This window comes from Coffea arabica, chromosome 4c, assembly GCF_036785885.1.
Source record: "Coffea arabica cultivar ET-39 chromosome 4c, Coffea Arabica ET-39 HiFi, whole genome shotgun sequence".
Taxonomy (NCBI): Eukaryota; Viridiplantae; Streptophyta; class Magnoliopsida; order Gentianales; family Rubiaceae; genus Coffea; species Coffea arabica.
Window position 1 is genome coordinate 2,235,851 of NC_092316.1, and position 21,688 is coordinate 2,257,538.

A 21,688-nucleotide genomic window follows, 5' to 3' on the forward strand; every position below is an offset into this window, starting at 1 on the left:
GTGCTCTCTATCAGGTGTCAGATTAATGTTAATCGGATTGATCAACCAAACACCCTCTCCCGTTTGTTCCCTTTTGGAGGATTTTTCTCTAGTCATTAGTCAAGAATTCTGTTCTAAACATGTTTGACTGATCACTGCAATAAAGAGCAAGTTCATTTTCCTAAGATTGCTGATTTCAAAGAGGTTTTTTTTTTTAAAAAAAAAAAAAAATTTATTCAATCAGCTGCTAGAAGAAGGCTCGACACCATGAGAAAATATAAAACCACCAGAGTACCTGAAGAGAAGGGGGAAAGAAAAATATTTAACCCCAGCCACCAACTGCAGCATAAAGAATTTAATTTATGATGAAATGAAACTATGCTCTCTAATGGAGTGGGATTCAAGAAAGCAGTAGTTTGCAAGTGTGTTTGTTCACCTAATGTGATATAGTAACTAGAAGGAATTATATATAATAGTATAAATGAAGCCAGGCCTAAATGGAGCTACGGAAATTTTGATTAAGGTCAACGCCAGTTGCTCAGGACTGGCAAGTTGTTGGTCAGATTGTAATCAACCCGTGCGTGCTGATCTGTTTCGATTTTTTGCATTTTTTTCTTTAAAAAGATGCAGAATTTGAAGAATGGTTTCGTTGCATGTTTTTTTTTTTCAACAACTGCACATCTCTGCTAAATGACCCGCAACAATATTGGGTTATTTCCCCAAATATATTTGCTTACATTACCATTACAATTTTCAATACACCTTTTTATTTTTTCAATTATCTTTTTATCTCACATACATCACATCACAAAAAATACTACAGTAAAAATATCTCAAATAATTTACATTCCAAACAAACTATAATTTGAACTTCACATCTTTAATAAAGAAAATAAAGAAAGGAGAACTTAAATATTAGTATCTTATGTAATTAAACGACCCGTGGTTCCATAATTCTTGCATAAGCAATAACACGTTACCTCCAGAAAAGAAAACGAGTTTAAGTTCATCTCACTTGAAAATTTTTTTGTAAAGAAAATTTTGAGATTTAACTTATCCAACCCTCGACGATTAAAGGGATAAGTAATTACAATTTCAGTATGTAATAGATTAAACCATTAATCCAACAAAAAAGAAATGTATCTAACCTCTCCTACAGATATACCAGGAAAGTAAACTGGGTTTGCGACATTAGCGCGATAGTACAAAACAGTGTAGTAATTAGTAGCAGATAACGAGGACAAAGGAGTCATTTCGAATCCACAATTCTTGGTTAGCATATAAGCTAATTAAGTGGAGAAAAATTTTATTAAAAAAATTTAAAAGGAAAGGAAAGGAAAGAAAAAGAAAAGAAATTCAAAGCTACACTATTGACAGTAGTTTTCCCCGCGTTATAAGCAGAAACTGACGAGAACGGAAACTCCATGGTTGCTTTTTTCTCCCTTAGAATTTGAGAATTCCCCGAAGGATGGAGGCGTCTAAGAGTAGTTACGATGGCATCAACGAAGCTTATCGCCCAATCCCTTCTCTTAACTTGGCTTTTATGTTGGTTTGGCTCCTCTCTGCAGCTTGTTGGACCGTCAACACTTACAAAAACCGCCATTTTCAGGTCTCTCGTCACTACTCAAATCTTGGCATCCCACCTCAATCTCGGCCTCACTGCTTCTTTGATTTTGAAATGTCAATATATATTCATGAGCCCAATTTCCAAATGGGTTCTTTTATTTGATCCCTGTAATTTAACGATTAACCTCAGTATCTTATTTTCACATTTTCTTCCTGTTTTGCCTGCAAGTGTGGTTTCAAGAATAGACCTTTTCTCTTTTTTTTTTTAGCAGAAAATTTTGTTCTAAATGTATTTTAAGTTTGAAGGACTAATTTGTGAATTTTGCGGTGATTGTTGCTGTCACTAGAACAGACGAATAAATTGCAATGGACACTGACCGCTGTTCCATTAATTAAAGCTTTGCAGCTGACCTTATCTTTTCTCTTCTGGTAAGTCTTTCTTTGTTGGAAGTATCATGAATTATTAGTCGCGGTGCCTAGTTGTTGATTGTTTTCATCACTAATTTCTGAAATTTGTGCAAGTTTAGCAACTAGTTAATGTGAAGGGCAGGCCCATATTTTTCTCCAGTGCCTGTTATGATTTAGGTCTCTTTTGTACTCCCAGACTCGTATTAGTATGTTTGGTTTAATGGTTAGAAGATATACTAAGAGCTCATGTTCCCATTAAAGAAAAAAAGAAGTTTGGGTAAACACATATGAGCAGAAATTTGGAACTGAAATCTGGACTTGATGCTAAAAGGGGACAACTTATGTTGCTTCTATATATTGATTACTTTCCTTGCAGAGGTGCGTTCTTTGATCTTGTGTTTTTCCTGCAGGTATTCGTGCTTTTATCTTCAAGTATGCTCTTTATGGATGTCTTTTGGTGTCTTTGTAACTGGAGTGCTCTTTCAGACTGTAACTTTTGTGTTGTTCCTCCTGATTTCTCATGGATATTGCATCACATATGAGCGTCTTTCCATTATCGAGCGGAGAACAACAGCTGCTCTTGGGTGTGTCTTTTACTTGACTCTTGTTGGTTATCGAGCATCCGTACCTTACTTCTCAGTGAGTGTTCCTTTACAAATTTTTGGCCAAAATGCAGCTGAACTAGTGTCGTGGAGCCTTTTCTTTACAGATTAATTTCTCTAATCTATAGAATTAAGAAACTGATTCAGCTTAGTTTCCGTGAAACAGGCTCTTATGCTGCTAAACTATTTCGTGTCCTTCTATATGATATTCCGCCACATATCCCAGAACTTGTTGTTACTACGGGAACAGTTGACAATCATTGAAGATGAGGAAGTTCATGCAATGCATGACGCAATCTGTACAAAATACATCATGTTCAAGTATGCATTACTTTATGTAGTACATTGTGCTTTTCTGCATAAATCTCATATCCCATTTGTCCCTGGGCAAAAGTTTAGAACTAAAGTAGTTGATAAAGTCTCGTGTGTTTGAACTGTCCAGGAAATTTCAAGGTGCAATGCACATTGTGGCAATGGCAGAATTGGCAGTAAGTATATTCTGCTTCTACCTTAGTTCTGCAGTAGTCAGAATGTAAAATGCAGATCTCTGTACTAAGCAAGCATTTTTCTTGTCAGATATTTTTTAACATAAACGATTCATTGGACAACTATTGGCTCCGGTTGGTGGTTAGAGAATGGGCACAGTTCTGCATTATCCTTTACATCGGGTTTGTAAGATAATGTGTTGATTATTTAGGTGGAATGCATTAAGTTTTCAACCCTACCACTTTGATTAATTATACTCAATTTTTGTTGCAGATGGACTTTTAGGTCAAAAGACTTGGCACCACGTTTCTCAGTTATGCCTACTTTAAAGAGCACAGGGATGAAAATGGTGCCTCCGATATACAGCATTGTAAGTTTTATGCAGAAGTCTAAGCATTCTGTGAAATCACCCACCCAGATGCATGCAAGATATGTATCTCGCCATCTAGTGAGTGGTAAATATGGAAGAAAAACAGAAAGGAAGAGATAAACTGGTTACATTGGACCAACAGAGAGATAAACGGTAAAATTCCAAAATAATGACGTCAAAATAGTGAGATAAAAATGGTGAAATTTCCAATTCTGCATCTGTTTTAGCATGACATGGCAGTTTAGTTGCATACCTTGGGAACATTTCAGTTATGTTTATCTCGTTAAGTTTTGCTTGATCTATGGAGTAAGCTAGTAACTATATGTCCTTCCAGAATTTGGTAGAACATGGTTTTCAAAAATTCTTTTTGTATTTTGATGCAGGAAATGGATGCAACAACCTTCAAAGAGTTTAAGAGTCATGAGTGGCATATTGGTGTGGTAAGTTAGGGTTGTTGAAGCTGAAAGCTCCAAGTTACTTTGAAATGCACTTTCTTGTGAACTTCAACCTTGACCTTCATTCTTTTAAGTACAAGTGGAATGTTTCCCTACTCTCCAATAGGTTAGTCTCAGAATATGTCAATCCGTTTTTAAATTTTAAAATCTTAGTTTAGACTATTAGCCAATGCACTCGTGGATTCTTGAAAAACTAGAATGAGGGAAAGGAAGGAAGATATAGTAATTGTTGTCTCACTTTGTTAGCCTGACTTTAGTAATAATTCTACAACCAATTAACTCATCTTCTTCTTAAACATGTAGTCTCATCATCAAGGTAAGAACTGGTTGGAATGAGGGTTATTTTTCTTTTTCTTTTCCACACTAAAAAACCTTGAATTGCTTCCTTATCACTGCCTACCATTTAGTAGTTTGCTCTCGGGGTGCATTTCTTGATCTCATGATTTCATTGCTATGGTATTGAACGCTATGGTTTGTACTTGCAGCCCACTTCTCTGCAGAAAGGACGCTTAGAGGGTTCAGTCTTAGTTGTGATTCAGCATCCCCGTGCAGATACAATGACCTCAATCAGCCCTGCCTCGCTCTGCACCACTCAAGTTCATGCCTCTAACCTGCCTGTAAACCAAAGAAACTTCAACAATCAACTTGTATAGCTGTAGGTATTCACAAATATTATTATTTTCATGATAACACATTTTCTGAAAGAAAGGTTCCCGTATGTCATACCAGTTCGTCTATTGTTATATGGACTTGAAACTAGAGCATCTCTGATGCAAACAGATTCGTCATTTTGTAACATGTTGGGCAGAAATGTGCAGCCTAATCAATATGTAAATGGAACATGTTAGGTATTTTCTTATGTGGTATCTCCCTCCCAGGTTACAAGAAGTAGTGTCACATAAATCAATTAATCTATTCTAGCCAAACAAAAAAAAGTGATTGAATGTAAGTCAGACTGTTTGTTGCATTCAATTTTTTCGTGAGAGTGGTCCAATACAAAACCGACCCAAATAGTAGCAGTGACTTTGCCATGGCGCAAGCCGATAATTGGACCTTCGAACCATCTTTCGTCGAAGACTTGCTCCTGTAAACTTTACAAAACCGAGTAAAGCTCCAAATGGTGGTGATATTTGGAAAGAGCTATTAAACAACGAAATTTTTGGGAATATATATATATATATACTAGGGGGAAGTACCCGCACATCATGCGGGTGTTTGATGCCTGTAACTAAAGAGAATTTTTTAGTAGTTGAAATGAATATTATTTCCATATTGACCAAGTTATTTTTTATCAAGAACCTATCGGTACATATCATCAATATTTTTGCCAGGTGAGCAAGTGATTGAAAATAAGAGTAAAATAATAATGCATATTAAGTAATATTAACAAAATTGTTGTAGATAATAATACATATTAGCCGAATCCTACTTAATATAATGCATGGATAATGGAGTAGTTTAGAGGGCATTAGCCTAATCCTGAAAGCCGAAAAGGGGAAAACGGAAGAATGTGAAAGAGGAGGCATCGGAACAACCATAACCGATATTTAGACATTAAATCATCAACATACCTATGTTTTTTGCTGTTTTAATTGAGATGTAAATAGTGATATATTGCTAGTGTGGAAGCTATTTCAAAGTTATGGGATTCAAACATGAGAACTCATGCATTGGTATTATTATGAGTTGTTTGAATGAATAGCTGCAGCATCTCTTTATTTTAATTGCACTATGACACCATTTCAATAATTACACCAACACATATGCTCATATAAGTTGTACCCAATGCACTAACGATTGCAAAATAATCCCTCATTCCAAAAATACCTAGATGTCCTTATATTATATAAGAATGAGTTTTGGTCAATTTTGTCAAATGCTACTATATGATAACATCCAACAATCATTTCATTTGGTGCAATAGCTAATAAATTAAGTAGGCAAAGATTTTACAAATTCTTAGAAATTGAAGTTATTAACTTGTATAAATTAAGATCCTTTTTAAACTACTTTGGGAGTTTTGTTTTTGTTAAAATTGTAATAAAGTATTTACAAGGATCTTCAAATGATAAGAATATGTTTGTCCATATAATTTTTTGGTAGTACTAAATTTGCTATAGTTTCAGTCAATTGGTGATAAAACAACTCCAACTTCAATCGAATTTTGGAACTATTTATGTGGCATAATTTGTGGTGCAATACTGATAAAGTATGTATCTAAATTTAGGTTGAATTCTAATGTTTTGTTAAGGAAGTTAGGAATGAAAGCTTTAACGAATTCTATTCAACCACTATAGACTACTCGATTACTATAAGTTTAGCAGAATATAAGAGAAAATAAACATATTATCAAACATAAGATTAAGACAAGCTATAAGTTTTATAGCAGCAGATCAAACTACCAAAATCAATTATCACATGATCGTATAAATGAATCAACTTTATCACCATAGCAAATCAGCAGTACAAAGGTCAAACTACCACCAAATGGATCAAATATTCCTAGAAATCGGACAATCATATATATAACAAAATACATAAATGAACGAACTTTATCACCAAACCAAATCAGTATCACTAAATACGCACTAACACCAAAATCAATTCCAGAACTAACGACATGTGTATCAAAAGAATTTAAAAGATTCAGCAGAAAGGATAAACTTTTGGTTATCTTATGCCAAATGTTCCCTGCAAAACTTTTCCTCACACACATGAGGCTGACATTGTTAATGCATTAGTATTACCTGATTAAATATATTAACATGTGCACAAAAAGCAGTTATATATGTATCATAGGTTATTTGCAAATTATGACAAATTTCAATGTAAAAAATACAGTTTCAACATACCTTGGCTTGGAGATTCTGATTAGGAGATGTAACACACTTCCAATGAATCGTGTTCCTACCACAAATACAAGTAAAGCAAAAAAAAATTTCAAAAAGCTAAGTCAATTGATTGTTATGATTTGTCTTCAAATGGATGAAAGATGGTTCCAGACAACAATACCTTTATTGAGCAAACCTAAAAACTAAGAAAAGGGGATGAACTGATGGCCAACACTTGATGCTATAAGTTTTTTAATAATTAGCATTAATTTTGTCTTAATCATCCTGGTTCTAGAATGGTTGGGAGTGGTAAAGATAGCTAAAAAGACAATCTTTTAACTTAGACCTTAAACCAAAATACATGAAATTGAAGCAGCAGAATTTGAATAGTAACACCTATCTAGCCAACTTCGTGCCATTATGTGAGGACTTGCAAATTCTTTGTATTTTTCCTCAAAAATACCCTTTTATTTGAAAATTAGTATTTACCAAAGGCCACTACCCAAATATTTCACATTAAGTGTAGATAAACCTAGAAAATAGGGTTTTACGCTTCGGTTTCAAGTTTGGAGCAAAATTAGGGTTTTCGCGATTTTTCGCCGGATGAATTTTCGGTACAGAGTAAGGATTAAATTTGAGAATTAAAAGTGACTTTTAAGTGAGAAATAATATGTGATTGGTAGCAATGATATAAGGTTAGTGAATGGGAAGTAAAAACCCTAGTACGTGAGTTTTTAAGAAAAACGGCGCGAACCGACGGGTCCCGCGCACTACCGTTTGAACGCACCACTTGACCACCATTTTTGCTTACCAAACAAATTTATTGAACTTGAGCAAAATATCTTCTCTCTTGGCAGCAAGCTTGACCGAAATTTGTGGCTCATAAGCAAGGGAAAGAAAGAGAAAAATTAGTGGCCAAGATTAGGCCAAGTGTTGGGCAATTTGTGGACACCATTAGTTCTAATCCTTTTGGCTTTAATATAAGACAACTTAGCTTCATACCTCTTCATATTTCTGCCAAGGGAGCTGAGAGAGAGAGAGGAGAAGAACAAGAGTGAACTTTCTTCATTTCTTCTTGATTCAAGCTACAAAGTGAGAAATCAAAAGAACTAAACCGATTAAACTTCTCCTTGAGTGATTAGCTAGTGTTTGGTGGTGAAATTTTGGAAAGAGAAGGCTTGGGCTACACTTGGAGAACTCATATTAAGGTAAGGAAGATGATATCTCTCTAAATTTTTCTTTCAATCTTGGTTAAATTAAGTCTAGTAACTTGAGTAGTAGTGGAATCATGGATGCTAGCATGTTTGGAAGTTTTTCCCCTCTTTATATGATGAACTAGGGTTTGGGAAATTCTGCCCAACTTGTTGTATGATGCTTGTATGTTACAATTAATGTTGTATAAGATGTTTTGGTAGTGTGAGAAGTGAGAAATTGGGGAAAGTTGCACTAGAAACTACAAATTTCAGATTTCTGGAAATTCTAGCTTCCATTCTGTCTGGTTTGGTAACTGCATGTTAGAGGCCGAATTGGCCTTGGGTCAAAGAAGGAAAGTTGTAGAGAATGGTATTTTGTAGGTCTCTGTAAAATTTCAGCTCAATCGGAGCAACGTAGGTCATGGAAAGTCCGAAATACCCTTACTATTTTAAGTATTTCCCAAGCAGTCCGTGTGATCAGTTAAGTCCAGTTTATCACGTTTTTCGACTAGGATCCATTCTGATTTAGCTTTTTGCCAAAACATGAAAGTTGTAGTATTCTGAATTAGCTTTCAAATGCCTCTAAGAACACCTGATTCGGACTTGTGTACTCTGAGTTATGTCCATTACAGTGTTCTGCATTTAAACAGCCGACGAATTGGTTTTTGGTTTAGTAATTCGAGAATTTGACCAAGTTACATTAGAAACTGGACTAAGTGACCTTCATGAACATTGTAACCCTGAGTCTTAGCTTCGAAACGGCATAGGTTACGTCTTAATCTGATAAGCGTAGCCTCGGATACGTTATTTCCGCTTTCATACGTCAAATCTGTCTTTTGCTAAATTGAATTTCTGCACTTATTATTACTGTATTTGTTATTCTTATGATATTGTCAGCCTATGGAATGGCTCTTGACTTGAATTGCTTATGTGTGATGTTGGGTTGTGGTTGAGGAAAAATAATGAAGCCAAAATGGCTGGAAAATTAGGTAAACACAAAGGGCGTGCTGCCCAAATTTTCGCTCGAGGTCTAGGTTTCTATTTGAACTTGTATACTTTTGTTAGGCCAATACCATGACCGGTTTTCCATTTTAAAACATGATTTTTCATCCTTGGGTTCAAACAACCCTCTTCTTACTTGAAAGTCATCTTTACACGTTTTACTCTTAATTAGTCGGGTATCTTCGTTTCCCTTAAATGTTTTGCTCGATAAACTGTAATATGTTCTCTTGTTCAACCTTAGGTTTCATTGGTGACTAAGGGTAATATCCTGAAGGATTTTGCATGTTATTTTGCATATCTAGGTGAGTGTTCCTTATTTGACTTTATGGCTTGTTGTTATCATTTGCTAATGTGTTAATTGCTTTTAATGATTTCCAAAATTAGCTTTCTAGGCGAGTGTGTACTTTATCGTACTCGACCTAAATAACTGTGCAATTTTCAAGGATTTAATGATTGAAATGTTACTTGCGCATGAATGTAAGCCTTTTGGGCTGAACTGGCCATTGCCCCTTGTTACCGGTCGTCTCGAGCCAGAAACGGACTCGGTCGGGCGATTAGGGACTTGGGTGAACGTTTGGTATACTCGAGTATTACCGTGTAGGTTGGTGGAGACTGGCCAACGGCCAGGACGGGGGTGAATGAATGAATGAACGAACGAACGAACGAGGGTTTATTGATAAACGAAAAATACATTTTCTAATGATTGGAGGAATAAGGGGAAATGTCAGGAGAACGAATGAATGAAATAACGAATTGCTCCTTGTGAGCCGTATCCTTTTAATGAATGTGTTACTATCGCTTTCCATTGTAAATGTTTCTTGAATTATTGATACTCCATGTTTAATGTATTGGATTGATTATCTGATTATGTGTTCGGAACCTCACTGGGCTTTTAGTTCATTCCTTTAGTTTTGTTTTCCTTACAGGGGAAGGCGAGCGAGGACGTGAGCTTGAGATAGACTAGCCAATCTAGTTTTGTTTCTTTTGTTTCTTTTGTAGCGGTTCTCGCCTAGTGCTTGGCACGGGCTGGACGTATGAAGGATTGAGAACCCTTGTATATTTGATGTTTATATTCTCTTTTGGGTTGGCAATGTATATAAGTTCCGCTTTAAGTTTGGATCAATGCCCTATTTATTCTAGTGATTTATTTCAATTTTTAATTGAGAACTGTAGCGAACGACTGAGTCCCGGCGAGAGCTGGGCAGGCGGCCCGCCGAACCCTCTGGTATGCCTTAGGGGGAGGTGGGGTCGTTACACATTATCCCTAATAATTGTGTCTAATAAATCATTTGTAGTAAACCTTTACAGTGAATGGAATTTAGCCAATCGAGAAGTCTAGAAGTTTAATCAGTTACATCAAATCAATGTTCTCCAACCTTTAATTTGCAACTCACCAAAAAGACCAGTACAACAAACTCACATTCCTAAAATACCCCTCTCTCATTAAGTTCTTTCACTAATTACCTACTAAACCACATTCTCCCTAATTTAATTAGAAACTAAGGACGCTTAAATAATTACAACCACACAAAAGCTATTATCACTTATACCCGCAACTAAAAAGACAACCAAAATAATCATACATTTCCAAAATACCCATAAAAAGACACAACCCCATTTCTGGAAATGTATGACAAAAGAATTCACCATAAGTTGTATTTTGTGTTGTACCTACCATATAAACTTTAAATGTACAAATATGAGGATATCTCTGTAAACATACCCAAAGACATGCTGCTATGAGTTGTACCAAAAACTTTAAAAAAGCTACATATTATTTCATATTTCCAAAATGCCCCTACCCATACGGTTGAAATTCAAAACCCTCTTTGACTAAAACTCATTCTTATATAGTATAAGGAATTGGTAGCTAAGAAATATTCCGGTAATTATACCAGCACACAAGCATACATGGATTGTACAAAATGCAAAAACGGTTGCACACTCATAACACATTCCATCAATACCTAAGTGGCTCATCAATGACAACTTTAAATGTATTAAAATGATAAATTATTAGTAGTTAAGGGATATTCCAGTAATTACACCAACGCACAAGCATATGTAGGTTGTACAACATGTAAAAACGGTTGCACACTCATAACACATTCCATCAATACCCAAATGGATCATCAATGAGAACTTTAAATGTATTAAAATAGGGTCATTTCAGTAAACATATCCAAATACAAGCTTCGTTAAGTTGTACATAAAGCTTTTAAGCTAATGCATAATATTAAGGATTCCCAAAATAACCCCACCCTTACGGTTGAAATCTTTGCCCTAAACTCATTCTTATATAGTATAAGGATATTGATACAAATATTGAGGCAAATAATAAGAGAAGCAATGACAAAATGTTTCTTTCTTTGTAAAACTCACACAACTTATAACATGAAATTACTCTATTTATAGAGTTTAAACCAACTCCACTAACTATTCCACTAACTGCACTCACTCCACTAGCAACTCCACTAACTCCACTAAGTACTCCACTAATCTCACTAGTTATTTCACTAACTCTACTAATTAGGTAGCATAAACAAATATGATTAATTAACAACGGTAAATATTTCTAACATATATATCCAGTAAATGCAAGTTTTAAAAAAATGTATTCAGTGAAACATAATTTTTAGACAATAAACGTCTACAAAAAAAATAATAAAAAATGCATTCTGCGAATACAACTTTTTCAATAAACATTGCATTTAAAGAAAATTTCTTTGGGAAGACCTTTGAGAATTTGTTTTAAAAACTCGCGCTCTTTGAGAATCTATTGTTCCAAACCTCATAATAGACAGATCAGCCTATTTAAATCTCACAAAAACGAAGTCGTGATGAAATGAAGCAGGCCAATTACTTTTCCCAGACATTTGGACCTTTACATTGGTGGGTTGGGCCACGAACCCGTAGAGATAAATACAGTACAGCTAACCATTCGGCCCATGTTAAGAGAATGCGAAGGCGTTCATCCTCACTCCTCAGTTGTAAAACCGGCGGCAACGGAGTGTCGTTTTCGTTTGTAGCTGGAATAACATTCCCAAGAACTTTAATCCCCATGAGTGCTGGTAAGCTCTCTCTCTCTATGCTTTTCCATCATAGTATTTGCCATTTTCATTGGAGATGACGGTGTCGACTATGTGGCCAATTGGGATCACCTAGATTGTACCAATTATTATGAATATTTGGCTTTGACTATGATGAAGCAGTACCTGAATATTTGCGCCACATAAATTTGTTTTATTAGCTGTTCTACGTATTTGAAGCTTGAAATACAGCATTTTTGTTTACGTGTTACACTTGAATTTTATTTGCTTATATGCTGTATTGAGCTACTTTGATTAAATTCTGACTTCGTCTTTTTCTTTTTGTTTGAAGTTGATCTTATTCTTAGTTGGGTTCGAGATAAAGTTTTGTTTTGAAGCAACCCCTGTCGAAAATTTTGCTATTTAGCTGCTTTTTTCCATGAAGATTGGTCTGGAGGGTGAAAAAGATTAGTTTTTTTTTTAATCAGAACTTTCGCTTTTGTGATTGCTCTCTTGAAAGAAATTTGAATTTGGAACAGATGTGGTCATAGTGGAAGAGTCGGTTAATATTTCAGGACACTCTATTTTGTCTTCTTGATTGACATTAGTTACTCCCATAAAGGGGTAGATGCTGGATTTCTTTACATGGTGTAGAAATATTCCCGTCTCATACCATATCAATCTCCAGGTTAAGGCTTAAACGTGCAACTTACAGCTTAAATGTGCCTTTCTTTGCATTTTGCTTTGCAGGTGGTGCATTTGGTGGAAATAGAGGAGTAAGGCCTGTACCACCTGAAAAAGGAGTTTTCCCTTTAGACCACATGCATTTATGTGATCAGGTATGGCCATTTAACTATGTCTTTTGGTTATCATTTGTGTATTTCAGGTTGCTAATCGTTTAAATATTGTAAAAGTTAGTTATGTAAATCCTTAGCCCTCTGAATTGTTTCAGGAGAAGAAAGAATATATCAGTTGCCTTAAATCTTCTGGGCATAAATCTGAAAAATGCCGTCACCTCTCAAAGATGTATTTGCAATGTCGTATGGAAAAGTAAGTAATCTGCTTCTTTGACAATATGGACCTCTTAATCTGTTTCTAAATTCCCGTATGAGGTATTTGATTTTTTTTTTTTTTTTTTTGGGTTTGAAATTTTTTTTTTTTTGGGTTTGAAAAAATCATTCAGCAATCTGTTTTAGTTTTTGGGCTCAATGTTGCACTATCTGCTACAGTTAACTTCATTAGTCCCATGTTGACATAGATATTTCTGCCCAAACCTTTGGACTGACTGGAGTCACTCTGAAAGAAAGTTTTTTGCCTTTTTTTTTTGTAAATAGTTTTTTTTTTGGCCATTATTACTACACCTGAACTACTAATTTTCTTTAGTCAATTGAACCTACGAGGCTTTCTCAGCTTCTTGTGTTCTGCAGACCATTTCTACCTTCAACACTAGCCATTTCAATTGCGAATATCCGTTTGTGATGGCTGATTCATAATGTGAAAGTCTGAACACTTTCCTGGATATAATTTGCCTCTCTATCCATTTGAATGACAATACACACTCAAACCAGTAGTGAAGATCGCTTGTTATGCGTTTCATTGTTTAGAAGTACCTATTTCATGATTTTTGTACCATTCAACCCTAATTTTTTCCTCCTAATTCAACAGACAAGAAGCTAATCTTGTGTAGTCATCCAGGGAATCATTCAAATCAAATCCTGTGCATTTCAAGAAGTGTATCAATTTCTTATGCATCAAATACACAGTGATACTGTTCCTGGATAATTTCCTGTCAAAGAAGATCACTTTTTTATAGATAGAAATGATTCCAGCTCAGCTGCCCTTGTGCTTCCCACAGCTACTCTTGAGTTTGTCTGGGTTGTTTTGAATCTTTATTGGACCTCTGCTCAAAAGATTATCCCCTCCTGTCTCTAGTTCCAAGTTTTCATTGTCAATCTAGAAGCAGAAAAAGACTAGATATGAGCCAATAAACTCTTGCCCATGTTTGGAAGAATTTATTGTACTGCCCTGTCAATTAGTGCATCATTTTCGTTTAATGACTATTATCTCAGGTAGACATATGACTCCTGCCCTCCATTTGCATTGCTATTGCTAGATGTTGTGATCTTGGAGAAAAGGCATAAAACTACTTTATTTTCCTATTCCTGCAGCCTGGCTCGGGACTTGAGTCATTGATACTGCTATGAAATTGGTCTTTGAGGGAACTGGATGGCTTGAGGTATTTCATATAGCCAACCGTATCAATGTGAAAATCTTGAAACAGATTAAAAAGAATTACGACCAACACCAGCTTATTCAATTTGTAAGCCTAGTTAAAGAGATGTCGTAAGACAACTAAATCTGGAGGATACAATAGCTTAATGTCCCTGCTACATGCCAATCAAGAGGACAAGCAAAGTAGAAGAGAGGAAAGAAATGGAAATTTTTTGTGTTGCACGCTTCCTTTCTACATGATTTGTTTTTCTGAATAAATTCAGCTCTATATGAACCCAGGGAACTGTTGGCTTTACAAGTAATTCTTGTGTGGGATATGGCATGCAGGAACTTGATGGCGAAGCAAGACATGTCAGAACTTGGATTCAGAAAGGAGAGCGATGTGGAAGCCTTACGAGATGGAAGTAGAAATGGTAGCTTAGATGACTGAGGAACTTCATTGCTGGGCTCTAACGGGACAATTGCTCACCGAAGATAGAATTTCCTGACTTTTTTGTATCATTACAGCACTGCTTTGCTGTATTATTACAGTACTGCTTTGCTGTAAAATTGTGCATATCGTGCCCATAAGGTTTCTGGTCCTTTGACATGTTAGTAATTTGTTGGAAGATTTAAGGTGAAACTGTTGAGTTTTTTAATCTTTTCATGTTTTGTTGCATTTACTATTTCGTTTTGCTCACCTTTTAAGTAATGCTAGAGATACAAGAAGTTGATCAGTTGATGATAGGTGCATCTATGCCATATATCTATCATTTTCTGATGTGGAAACCATGATGCTACAGCTTTACAAAACTATAAAATACCCGAGAAACCCGAACTCTCCTACCGCCTCCCTCCCCCAACCACCCCCCGCCCTCTCTTCTCGGCTTCCCGAAACACATATAAGCAGGATAAAAACTCACGTATTGCACAACTTCTTTTGGCCATTCTAGAGTAGTCGCTAACCAGAAAAGACGGGGTTGAAGGAGAAAAGGAGGTGGGGAAGATACAATGATGAGATAAGAATTCAAGATTAGCCTAACAGCCATCAGGGACCAGAATAAGAAGTAAGCTACGAGGCTTTTTATAATGATGGAATCAGCCCCAAATGTTTGGCGTACAATAATTAATAATAGCAGTGATGTGTGATTCTGAAGGATCCGCACAAATCAACTTGGTGCAACTCAATTTAAGGACCTTATTGGATAAATCTTGGCGCTTGATTGCAGCAGCTCACTAAAACGCAAATATCGTCGAACAAGAAATCGACCGTATTGGATAAATCTCGTCGCTTGACAGCAACAGCTCACTAGAAGGCAAATGTCGTAGAACAAGAAATCGATCAGACATTGTTTGGGTGCTGGTGGGGGAGTTAAATTCAAGAACTTCTACATACTTGTTCAGAGAAGTAGATAGTAATATTTTTGTTTAAATTCAAGAACTTCCACATGCTTCCACAGAAAAAATACAAAGTATTGTTATTGTTTAGTTAAATTCACTCATATTCTCTCTCTCTGTACCTCGATGGCTTCGCTTGAGCATAGTTGTTTATATACCAATCTTGGGTTGGTTCCATTTTCTTCGTTTTTTCGTCTCCAGCTCCATGGCTTCCCCTCTACCCCTGCGACCTGCCCTATTTCACAAGGACCACAGCCTGTAAGCTCTCTTTTTAAACTACATTCTAATCAGCGAGTTTACTTCGTCATTTCACTGTTAAAAACAACATAATAAGAACTTTTTGGCATCTAAAAGGTGAAATGTTCTGCTTATTCCTACTTTAGTCAGCTGGAGTTCTTGCAGTCAATGTGCTCGCTTTAGCTTAGTTCAGATGATTTCTGATCATCAGCTCATGCCAAAAGACAACGTTTCCATGATGCAGTCAAAGTTATTTCTATTTGTTGAAAGGATCTGATAGAGCATTCTAATTCCATGGCGATGTATTGTTCGCCATTTAAGTTTGGATCTGAACCTAATTGACAATTGTTCATAGAAAAATCATGAGCTTTCATAGCATGGTGAGCACTCGTAGTTTTGTAGATAACTGAAAGTTGAGATAAGGAGCAGTTTTAATATGCTATTTAGGATGCCATTAAGCTGGTATCCAATTGCTGTTAAGGATTTAATTAGAGTCACCAGATTGAGAGACAAGGCACAGGACTAATCCATAAATTTAAGTTGTCTCCATCTCAAACTCCAGGATACTTCACTCTGATTCTTATTTTTGTATTGCAGAATATCTGCAATACCTAAGTCCAGAGCACCATGTCAATCAAAGGTAGTTAACACGAAAGACCAAGAGAATCATGGTCCAGCAAGAACTTCCATTTCTCATGGGTTCCAGTTTCCATGTTGTAGATCAACAATCCAAACAGCTTCACAAAAACTGATACCTCCAGGAGTTTTATCATCCATGGGATCAGCCCCTGAATCTGATCACCTGATCACAGACGATGAACCTTTTGTAGATAGGGCTAATAATCATGAAATGGAATTCACTCGGGTGAATTGTCTTGTATGGGTATTGCATGAATCTGCCAGAGGTTTTTCGCTTGCTATACAGGCGCTTGAGTTGGCAAGGACTGGGCCAGAGCTTGCAATGGCATGGAGAGGAGTTGATGTGCATGCCTGGCATAAAAACATGGCATATCAGGTATGTCAAAATGGAACAGGAATATGCCCAAATAGAGAAAGGGTAATAAATATTTCGGAAGAAAGAAAATATTTGAAACATTAGAGTTGGGTGATACATATAAGATCTAGCGATCTACTTTGTTTAAATTACCATTTGACTAATAATCATAATCGCCTCCATTTACTGTGTTGGAGATGTACCAGAATCATTGATATTTGGAAGTCAAATATCATCTGATGAGGACTCGAAAAACAACTACTTCGTTAATATGGTTGTACAGGTAGCAGTGTTTGCTTTGTTGAAAGCAGCAATTGAAGTAGACTTATTTCTTTGTCACAAATGCAGCAACAACCTGTCTCCTGTCCATGAAATGTAAGTTGCAGAGACTAAGTTGAAATAACATGTTTAATGTGGTTGAATTTGAATGTTTAAATCATGAAATTCAATGTTTCTTCATAAAACCTTGCAAGCTTCCAATTAAACATGATGAGAAATGATTTCTAGTGTAAAGACGACACTATCAAGCTGCTGATTATTACCTTGACTCTTTTGATGATTGGGATCTCAAACTTACGTGTCTGGCATGAGGTTTGCCATTATGATCCCTAAATCTGATTAAATGTTTAGTAATTGACAAAAGAGGTTTACATTTAGATGTTAGTATAATTTTGCTTTTGGCTCAGCTTGTCCGTGAAGGCAAACTTACTTGGTGAGCACATAGAAAGAGAATTGAACACGAGGAATCCAAGATTACTGCACTGGTTTAGAACAGTGGAGCTGCCACGCATAGCTGGGCTGTTCATTCCGTTATTTCAGAAGTGGTCTATGGAATATGCTGGAAGGTTTGTAACTTTATCCTCTTAGCTTCAGAATTTTATGCCTTTGTACTGAAACTCCAACCATCAGTTCCTCCCAAGTCAGTTTCCTGCATACATGCAAACACCTTGTACTTGACAGTCTGTGAAAATCTAAATCATATAGTTGGCACTTGGCACAGTGGTGTTGCAGGAATCATTCTCGCTATAAGTTGTTGTGCTGCAATAAGGAAACTGGATCCTGGACGAATTTGCCGTCCTTTATTTTGTATTTCAATTGAAGATGCATTAGTGAAACTCATGAACCTGTCACACAGTCTCGTTTCATTAGATAAATTGCATCATTTGGCAAGTGAAGCCGGATTTGAAGAGGATTTCCTCTTGCACTTTGGTAGAAAGGTTTTGCCTTGTAAGAACACAGAAGATATAGAGTTCTGGATTGGATTGGTACAGAAGAAACTCTCTGCAGCATTCTACAGAGAAAGTGTATCTACGCACAGGCATATGTTCCACAACAAGGTTAGCCTCTATTTTGTATTGATTTCTCTTTTAACCTGGAGGTATAAATGCTTGAACAATCCTATGTTATCCTAAGAATCCATTTGGATGGCTCGTGGAGCTTGCTTTGGGTTCTTATGCAATGTATTAAATCATGTTCTCCACATGTTCTGCTTATGGTTATGCTTACCTATGGCTTTTCAACACTCACATACTCTAATGAACCTCATTGTTAAATGGATCTCTCATTTTTCCTTGGGATTGTAGTTTCTCACTCAATAGATTCCATGTTTTTTCTGCAGATGAAAAAATTCCATTTCCTATTTCCCCCTGATCAATAGTATAGTTCTCAATTTTAGATCTTATCAGGTTCAAGAGAGCAGTTTGGCTACTTTTGGCCTTTTTGCTTATCTAGGAAGAGAGACAAGACTATATCTTTCGGGAATGGGAATTAAGGATCTTGACAAGCAAACTAAAGATTTCTTGAGGTTGATTCCTATACATTTGGGTTAACCTAAATCTCACAATTTTGACCCCTTCGTACATTGTTTAAGTAATGAAGCTTCTATACACTTCCATGCAGTTATTTAGAGTGTGGTAGCCTTGTTATATATCCTGAACTTTCAACCTTATCAGAGTATCAGCTCTTCATGGAGGTGAGTTATCTTTATATTGAAACAGTGGAAACATATTGTATACAGTTTGGGGTGGCATAAAAGTTTCCAGTGCTGCTGCATTTGTGGCTATAGGTAGTAACTGATGAAATTGGATGGCTGCATTTTTATCCTGCGGTTGGCTTTGAATGGTGTCAAGATAGGAGGAGGTCCAGACAGCGCATGATACAAGCAGAGAAAGAGATTGTTCTCTACAAGGTTCTTACTGCATGCTATGATGTTATCTCAGAGTTTGCTCATTACAGCCACTCAAGAAAGCAGCCAATGGACTCAAATTTGTTAGAATTCTTACTTCATTGGTAATAAACTTTTACTGCCATTGCTTATTTGCATTCTGCCTTCTGCCTTACTGGGTTTGCTTGAATTTTGAGTTAGTTTTTGGTCATATTGTTTAGTCAGAGCCTGCTAGCGACTTGTATGGAGGATTACTGGGCTGCTTATGATGAGATAGGGTATGAAGCTTTGCTGAGCGGCCTATACATTTTGATTATTTATCTTCACCATTAACACTGATTTTTAGAGAAACCATATAATCTGTTAATTGTCTGGAGCAGTGAACCACAACATCTTGTGGAAAGAAGTGTATCAGAGCCAAAATATCTTATGGCAGAGCACTCGTCAAAGGATTGGATAAAAAGAGGAAAGGATCAATACGGACCTACCGTAAATAATGTAAAGTACCTTGGTACTCATTTAGATTTTATCCAATTTCACTTGTTCCAGATGGATAACAACAGAGACTTTAATACCAACTTTCACACATCTATTTTTATTCGCAACTACCATGAATGTTGGTTTGTGAATATCAGGAGGCTATTGGCTCAGCTGTGGAGAATGAGATAACCGTAGGGAAGTCGGGCTCTGCTTCTCCAATAAAGCCTTCAGATGAGAACTTTCTGCAAAAATCCTCCAGGAAAGTGATATCTGCAAGTGCTGTAAGTATAGTAATCTTGTGATATTGTGTCATTGATTGGGTAGAAACCTAGAATATGTTACTTCTGGATAGCTAATTTCGCAAATAATACCATTCAGAATGTGTGGATGGGTACTCAGTTACTCTTTATAGATATAATTGATGTTGTGGGGCTTCTGAAGAAGCAACTTCGTGGCTGCAAAATGACGGAAAGGGAGAAGAAGAAAATAAAGAAAACACTGGTCGACTTTGCTACACTGGTTCCAGTAATAATATTAATGCTGCTCCCTGTAAGTCTCGACACACCGAAATTTTATACTCAAATTCACCTATTCATTTCTTCAGAGTTTTCAATTATTTCCTTGTACGATTTCTCTGTTGTTTGATAGTCACGCCCTGCTAGCATCACTCTCATTCGTGTACTAATGAATCTAATGAAAGTCAAGATGATATAAAACAAGCCAAAGTCAGGAAGCTGAAAATTAGGATGACACTGTTCTGCATAGAAACATGATAATCAATCAAACTTTCAAGAAACACCTGCTTAACATGTCGTTTGTACTTGAATTGTGGTTGTGCCCCATGAAATCATTTCTTGACAGAGGACCCCCAAAAGATTTTCAACAAAAAATAGAGCGCTGTGCTGCCATCATTGGCAAACACTGGCCCAACTAGAGCTAGTCCATTGAGTCTACTGGTTTGGCTGCTCAGAGGCTGGTAAATTAACCAATATTTAAAAAAAAAAAAAAAAATCAGATGTGCAACATCCAAATGGCAAGCTTAATTATTCTTAAAAGAAGGAGCCAGCAAGTCCGGATCATGTTGTAATCCTGCGGTTGAAGTGAGAGCTTAAGAAACCTTTTCTTCTTCCACTAACAGGTTTCAGCTGTCGGGCATGCAGCAATGTTGGCAGCAATCAAAAAGTATATGCCATGTTTGGTATGTCATCTAATCCGTTCGATAATAGAACCGTACTCTATGGGTGTATATGTTTATCAGCCAGCGCATGCATTTGTTCGTTTTCATCATCGTACTTACTGTAGATTGTCGCTATCATTTGTCAGATTCCTTCGCCTTATACTTCTGAACGTCTTGGTTTGGTGAAACAAATAAAGAGAATAAAGAAGATGGAATTGCAACGAAGGAGCAGCATCCAAGATGCTTCCACTAGACTGGTTGTTTGACTAATGTTCTCATGAGATGAGACCTGGCTTTTCAATTTGCTCTGGAAGAAAAGTGCAGTGCAGTGCGGTTTTCCGGTCGGTAAATCAGTTTTATTGCGGCTGCAAATATGGTGGTGGACAAGCAGTGTAACCCGCATCACCGAACAGACTGCAGTTTGCTCGCTTAGTCTTTTTATTCTCGGCTTCTGTGTTTGCGCTTTTAAAAGAAAATACTCCATTGAGAATCCACTAACAGTGATTTGCCTAATTGTACTCGTCGAATTCCAACTTTTCTACTTTCTAGGTTTCATGTAAATAAGCTATTTCATCGCATTTCAGCATGTAGCTTCCTTCTACACATCCCAAGTACTAAGAGGGAATATATGCAACTTTCAAATATTTTTTCTTTGCATTGTGAAATAGGGTTAAAAAAACTTGGAGGTCACTAATTTGTGTGGACTGTGGACTAATGGACATTCCCTCCGTTTTAAGAGTTTTTATGGTTCCTTTGAGAGGGTCTCCGTATCTTACTTTCCCGTTGGACCATTTACTTTTAGAGTGGTTATGGGTTTCTTTCCTGTTCATATATCAAATAGGGACTCACTTGAAAAAATTTGTTAACCTCCTAGGCACCTTACAGTAAATTTTCTGAACATATTTAGTGTTTTTTGGTAATCATTGGACTTCAAGTAAAACCACGGAATCCCTAATTGATTGGCAGACGGTGGTTAGACTAAAATAACTTTCATTTGACAGGAGACTGTAAGAACCTAATTCTCTTCCCACCAACTTCCACCTGCTGATGTCTAATTTCCCTCTATGTAACTTCCCTTTAAGTGTCCACTCGTGGAAAAGGAAAAC

General features: G+C 36.5%; 3 protein-coding genes across 9 annotated transcripts; all 3 read left to right on the forward strand.

The window, feature by feature from the left end:
- Positions 1 to 1,344: 1,344 nt before the first annotated feature.
- On the forward strand, positions 1,345 to 4,664 carry LOC113741821 (uncharacterized). 2 transcript variants are annotated; one of them, XR_003460731.2, is made up of 9 exons: positions 1,345 to 1,588; positions 1,898 to 1,974; positions 2,364 to 2,592; positions 2,722 to 2,876; positions 2,998 to 3,043; positions 3,132 to 3,223; positions 3,315 to 3,411; positions 3,795 to 3,972; positions 4,352 to 4,487. XR_003460731.2 is itself a non-coding variant. In XM_027269464.2 (9 exons), the coding sequence occupies exons 1-9, from the start codon at positions 1,448 to 1,450 to the stop codon at positions 4,517 to 4,519; spliced, it is 1,062 nt and encodes a 353-aa protein (XP_027125265.1). In that variant the 5' UTR covers positions 1,348 to 1,447; the 3' UTR covers positions 4,520 to 4,664. The 2 variants fall into 2 exon arrangements, 1 of the variants encoding a protein (XP_027125265.1); XM_027269464.2 differs by having other exon boundaries at positions 1,348 to 1,588; positions 3,795 to 3,851; positions 4,352 to 4,664.
- A 7,166-nt stretch (positions 4,665 to 11,830) lies between these two features.
- Positions 11,831 to 14,791, forward strand: LOC140004557 (uncharacterized). The gene is made up of 4 exons (XM_072045370.1): positions 11,831 to 11,963; positions 12,672 to 12,760; positions 12,874 to 12,971; positions 14,481 to 14,791. The coding sequence occupies exons 1-4, from the start codon at positions 11,852 to 11,854 to the stop codon at positions 14,581 to 14,583; spliced, it is 402 nt and encodes a 133-aa protein (XP_071901471.1). The 5' UTR covers positions 11,831 to 11,851; the 3' UTR covers positions 14,584 to 14,791.
- A 191-nt stretch (positions 14,792 to 14,982) lies between these two features.
- On the forward strand, positions 14,983 to 21,233 carry LOC140003744 (uncharacterized). 6 transcript variants are annotated; one of them, XM_072045362.1, is made up of 15 exons: positions 14,984 to 15,788; positions 16,365 to 16,407; positions 16,488 to 16,782; positions 17,045 to 17,136; positions 17,448 to 17,606; positions 17,762 to 18,098; positions 18,447 to 18,565; positions 18,661 to 18,733; positions 18,827 to 19,050; positions 19,147 to 19,203; positions 19,306 to 19,423; positions 19,561 to 19,686; positions 19,784 to 19,954; positions 20,544 to 20,603; positions 20,729 to 21,233. In XM_072045362.1, the coding sequence occupies exons 3-15, from the start codon at positions 16,543 to 16,545 to the stop codon at positions 20,846 to 20,848; spliced, it is 1,896 nt and encodes a 631-aa protein (XP_071901463.1). In that variant the 5' UTR covers positions 14,984 to 15,788; positions 16,365 to 16,407; positions 16,488 to 16,542; the 3' UTR covers positions 20,849 to 21,233. The 6 variants fall into 6 exon arrangements, with proteins under 6 accessions (XP_071901461.1, XP_071901462.1, XP_071901463.1 ...); XM_072045360.1 differs by having other exon boundaries at positions 14,983 to 15,788; positions 16,365 to 16,782; XM_072045361.1 differs by having other exon boundaries at positions 14,983 to 15,788; positions 16,365 to 16,782; positions 17,975 to 18,098.
- Positions 21,234 to 21,688: the final 455 nt, after the last annotated feature.

What these genes read in the sequence shown, in the direction of transcription:
- LOC113741821 (XM_027269464.2), top strand. Translation starts at nt 1,448, where the DNA reads ATGGAGGCGTCTAAGAGTAGTTACGATGGCATCAACGAAGCTTATCGC. An exon ending in ACAAAAACCGCCATTTTCAG is followed by an intron (nt 1,589 to 1,897) that starts GTCTCTCGTCAC and finishes TCACTAGAACAG; the next exon opens with ACGAATAAATTGCAATGGAC. An exon ending in ACCTTATCTTTTCTCTTCTG is followed by an intron (nt 1,975 to 2,363) that starts GTAAGTCTTTCT and finishes TTTTTCCTGCAG; the next exon opens with GTATTCGTGCTTTTATCTTC.
- LOC140004557 (XM_072045370.1), top strand. Translation starts at nt 11,852, where the DNA reads ATGCGAAGGCGTTCATCCTCACTCCTCAGTTGTAAAACCGGCGGCAAC. An exon ending in TTTAATCCCCATGAGTGCTG is followed by an intron (nt 11,964 to 12,671) that starts GTAAGCTCTCTC and finishes TTTGCTTTGCAG; the next exon opens with GTGGTGCATTTGGTGGAAAT. An exon ending in ACATGCATTTATGTGATCAG is followed by an intron (nt 12,761 to 12,873) that starts GTATGGCCATTT and finishes GAATTGTTTCAG; the next exon opens with GAGAAGAAAGAATATATCAG.
- LOC140003744 (XM_072045360.1), top strand. Translation starts at nt 15,736, where the DNA reads ATGGCTTCCCCTCTACCCCTGCGACCTGCCCTATTTCACAAGGACCAC. An exon ending in TCTATGGAATATGCTGGAAG is followed by an intron (nt 17,607 to 17,761) that starts GTTTGTAACTTT and finishes CACTTGGCACAG; the next exon opens with TGGTGTTGCAGGAATCATTC. An exon ending in AAGTGATATCTGCAAGTGCT is followed by an intron (nt 19,687 to 19,783) that starts GTAAGTATAGTA and finishes AATACCATTCAG; the next exon opens with AATGTGTGGATGGGTACTCA.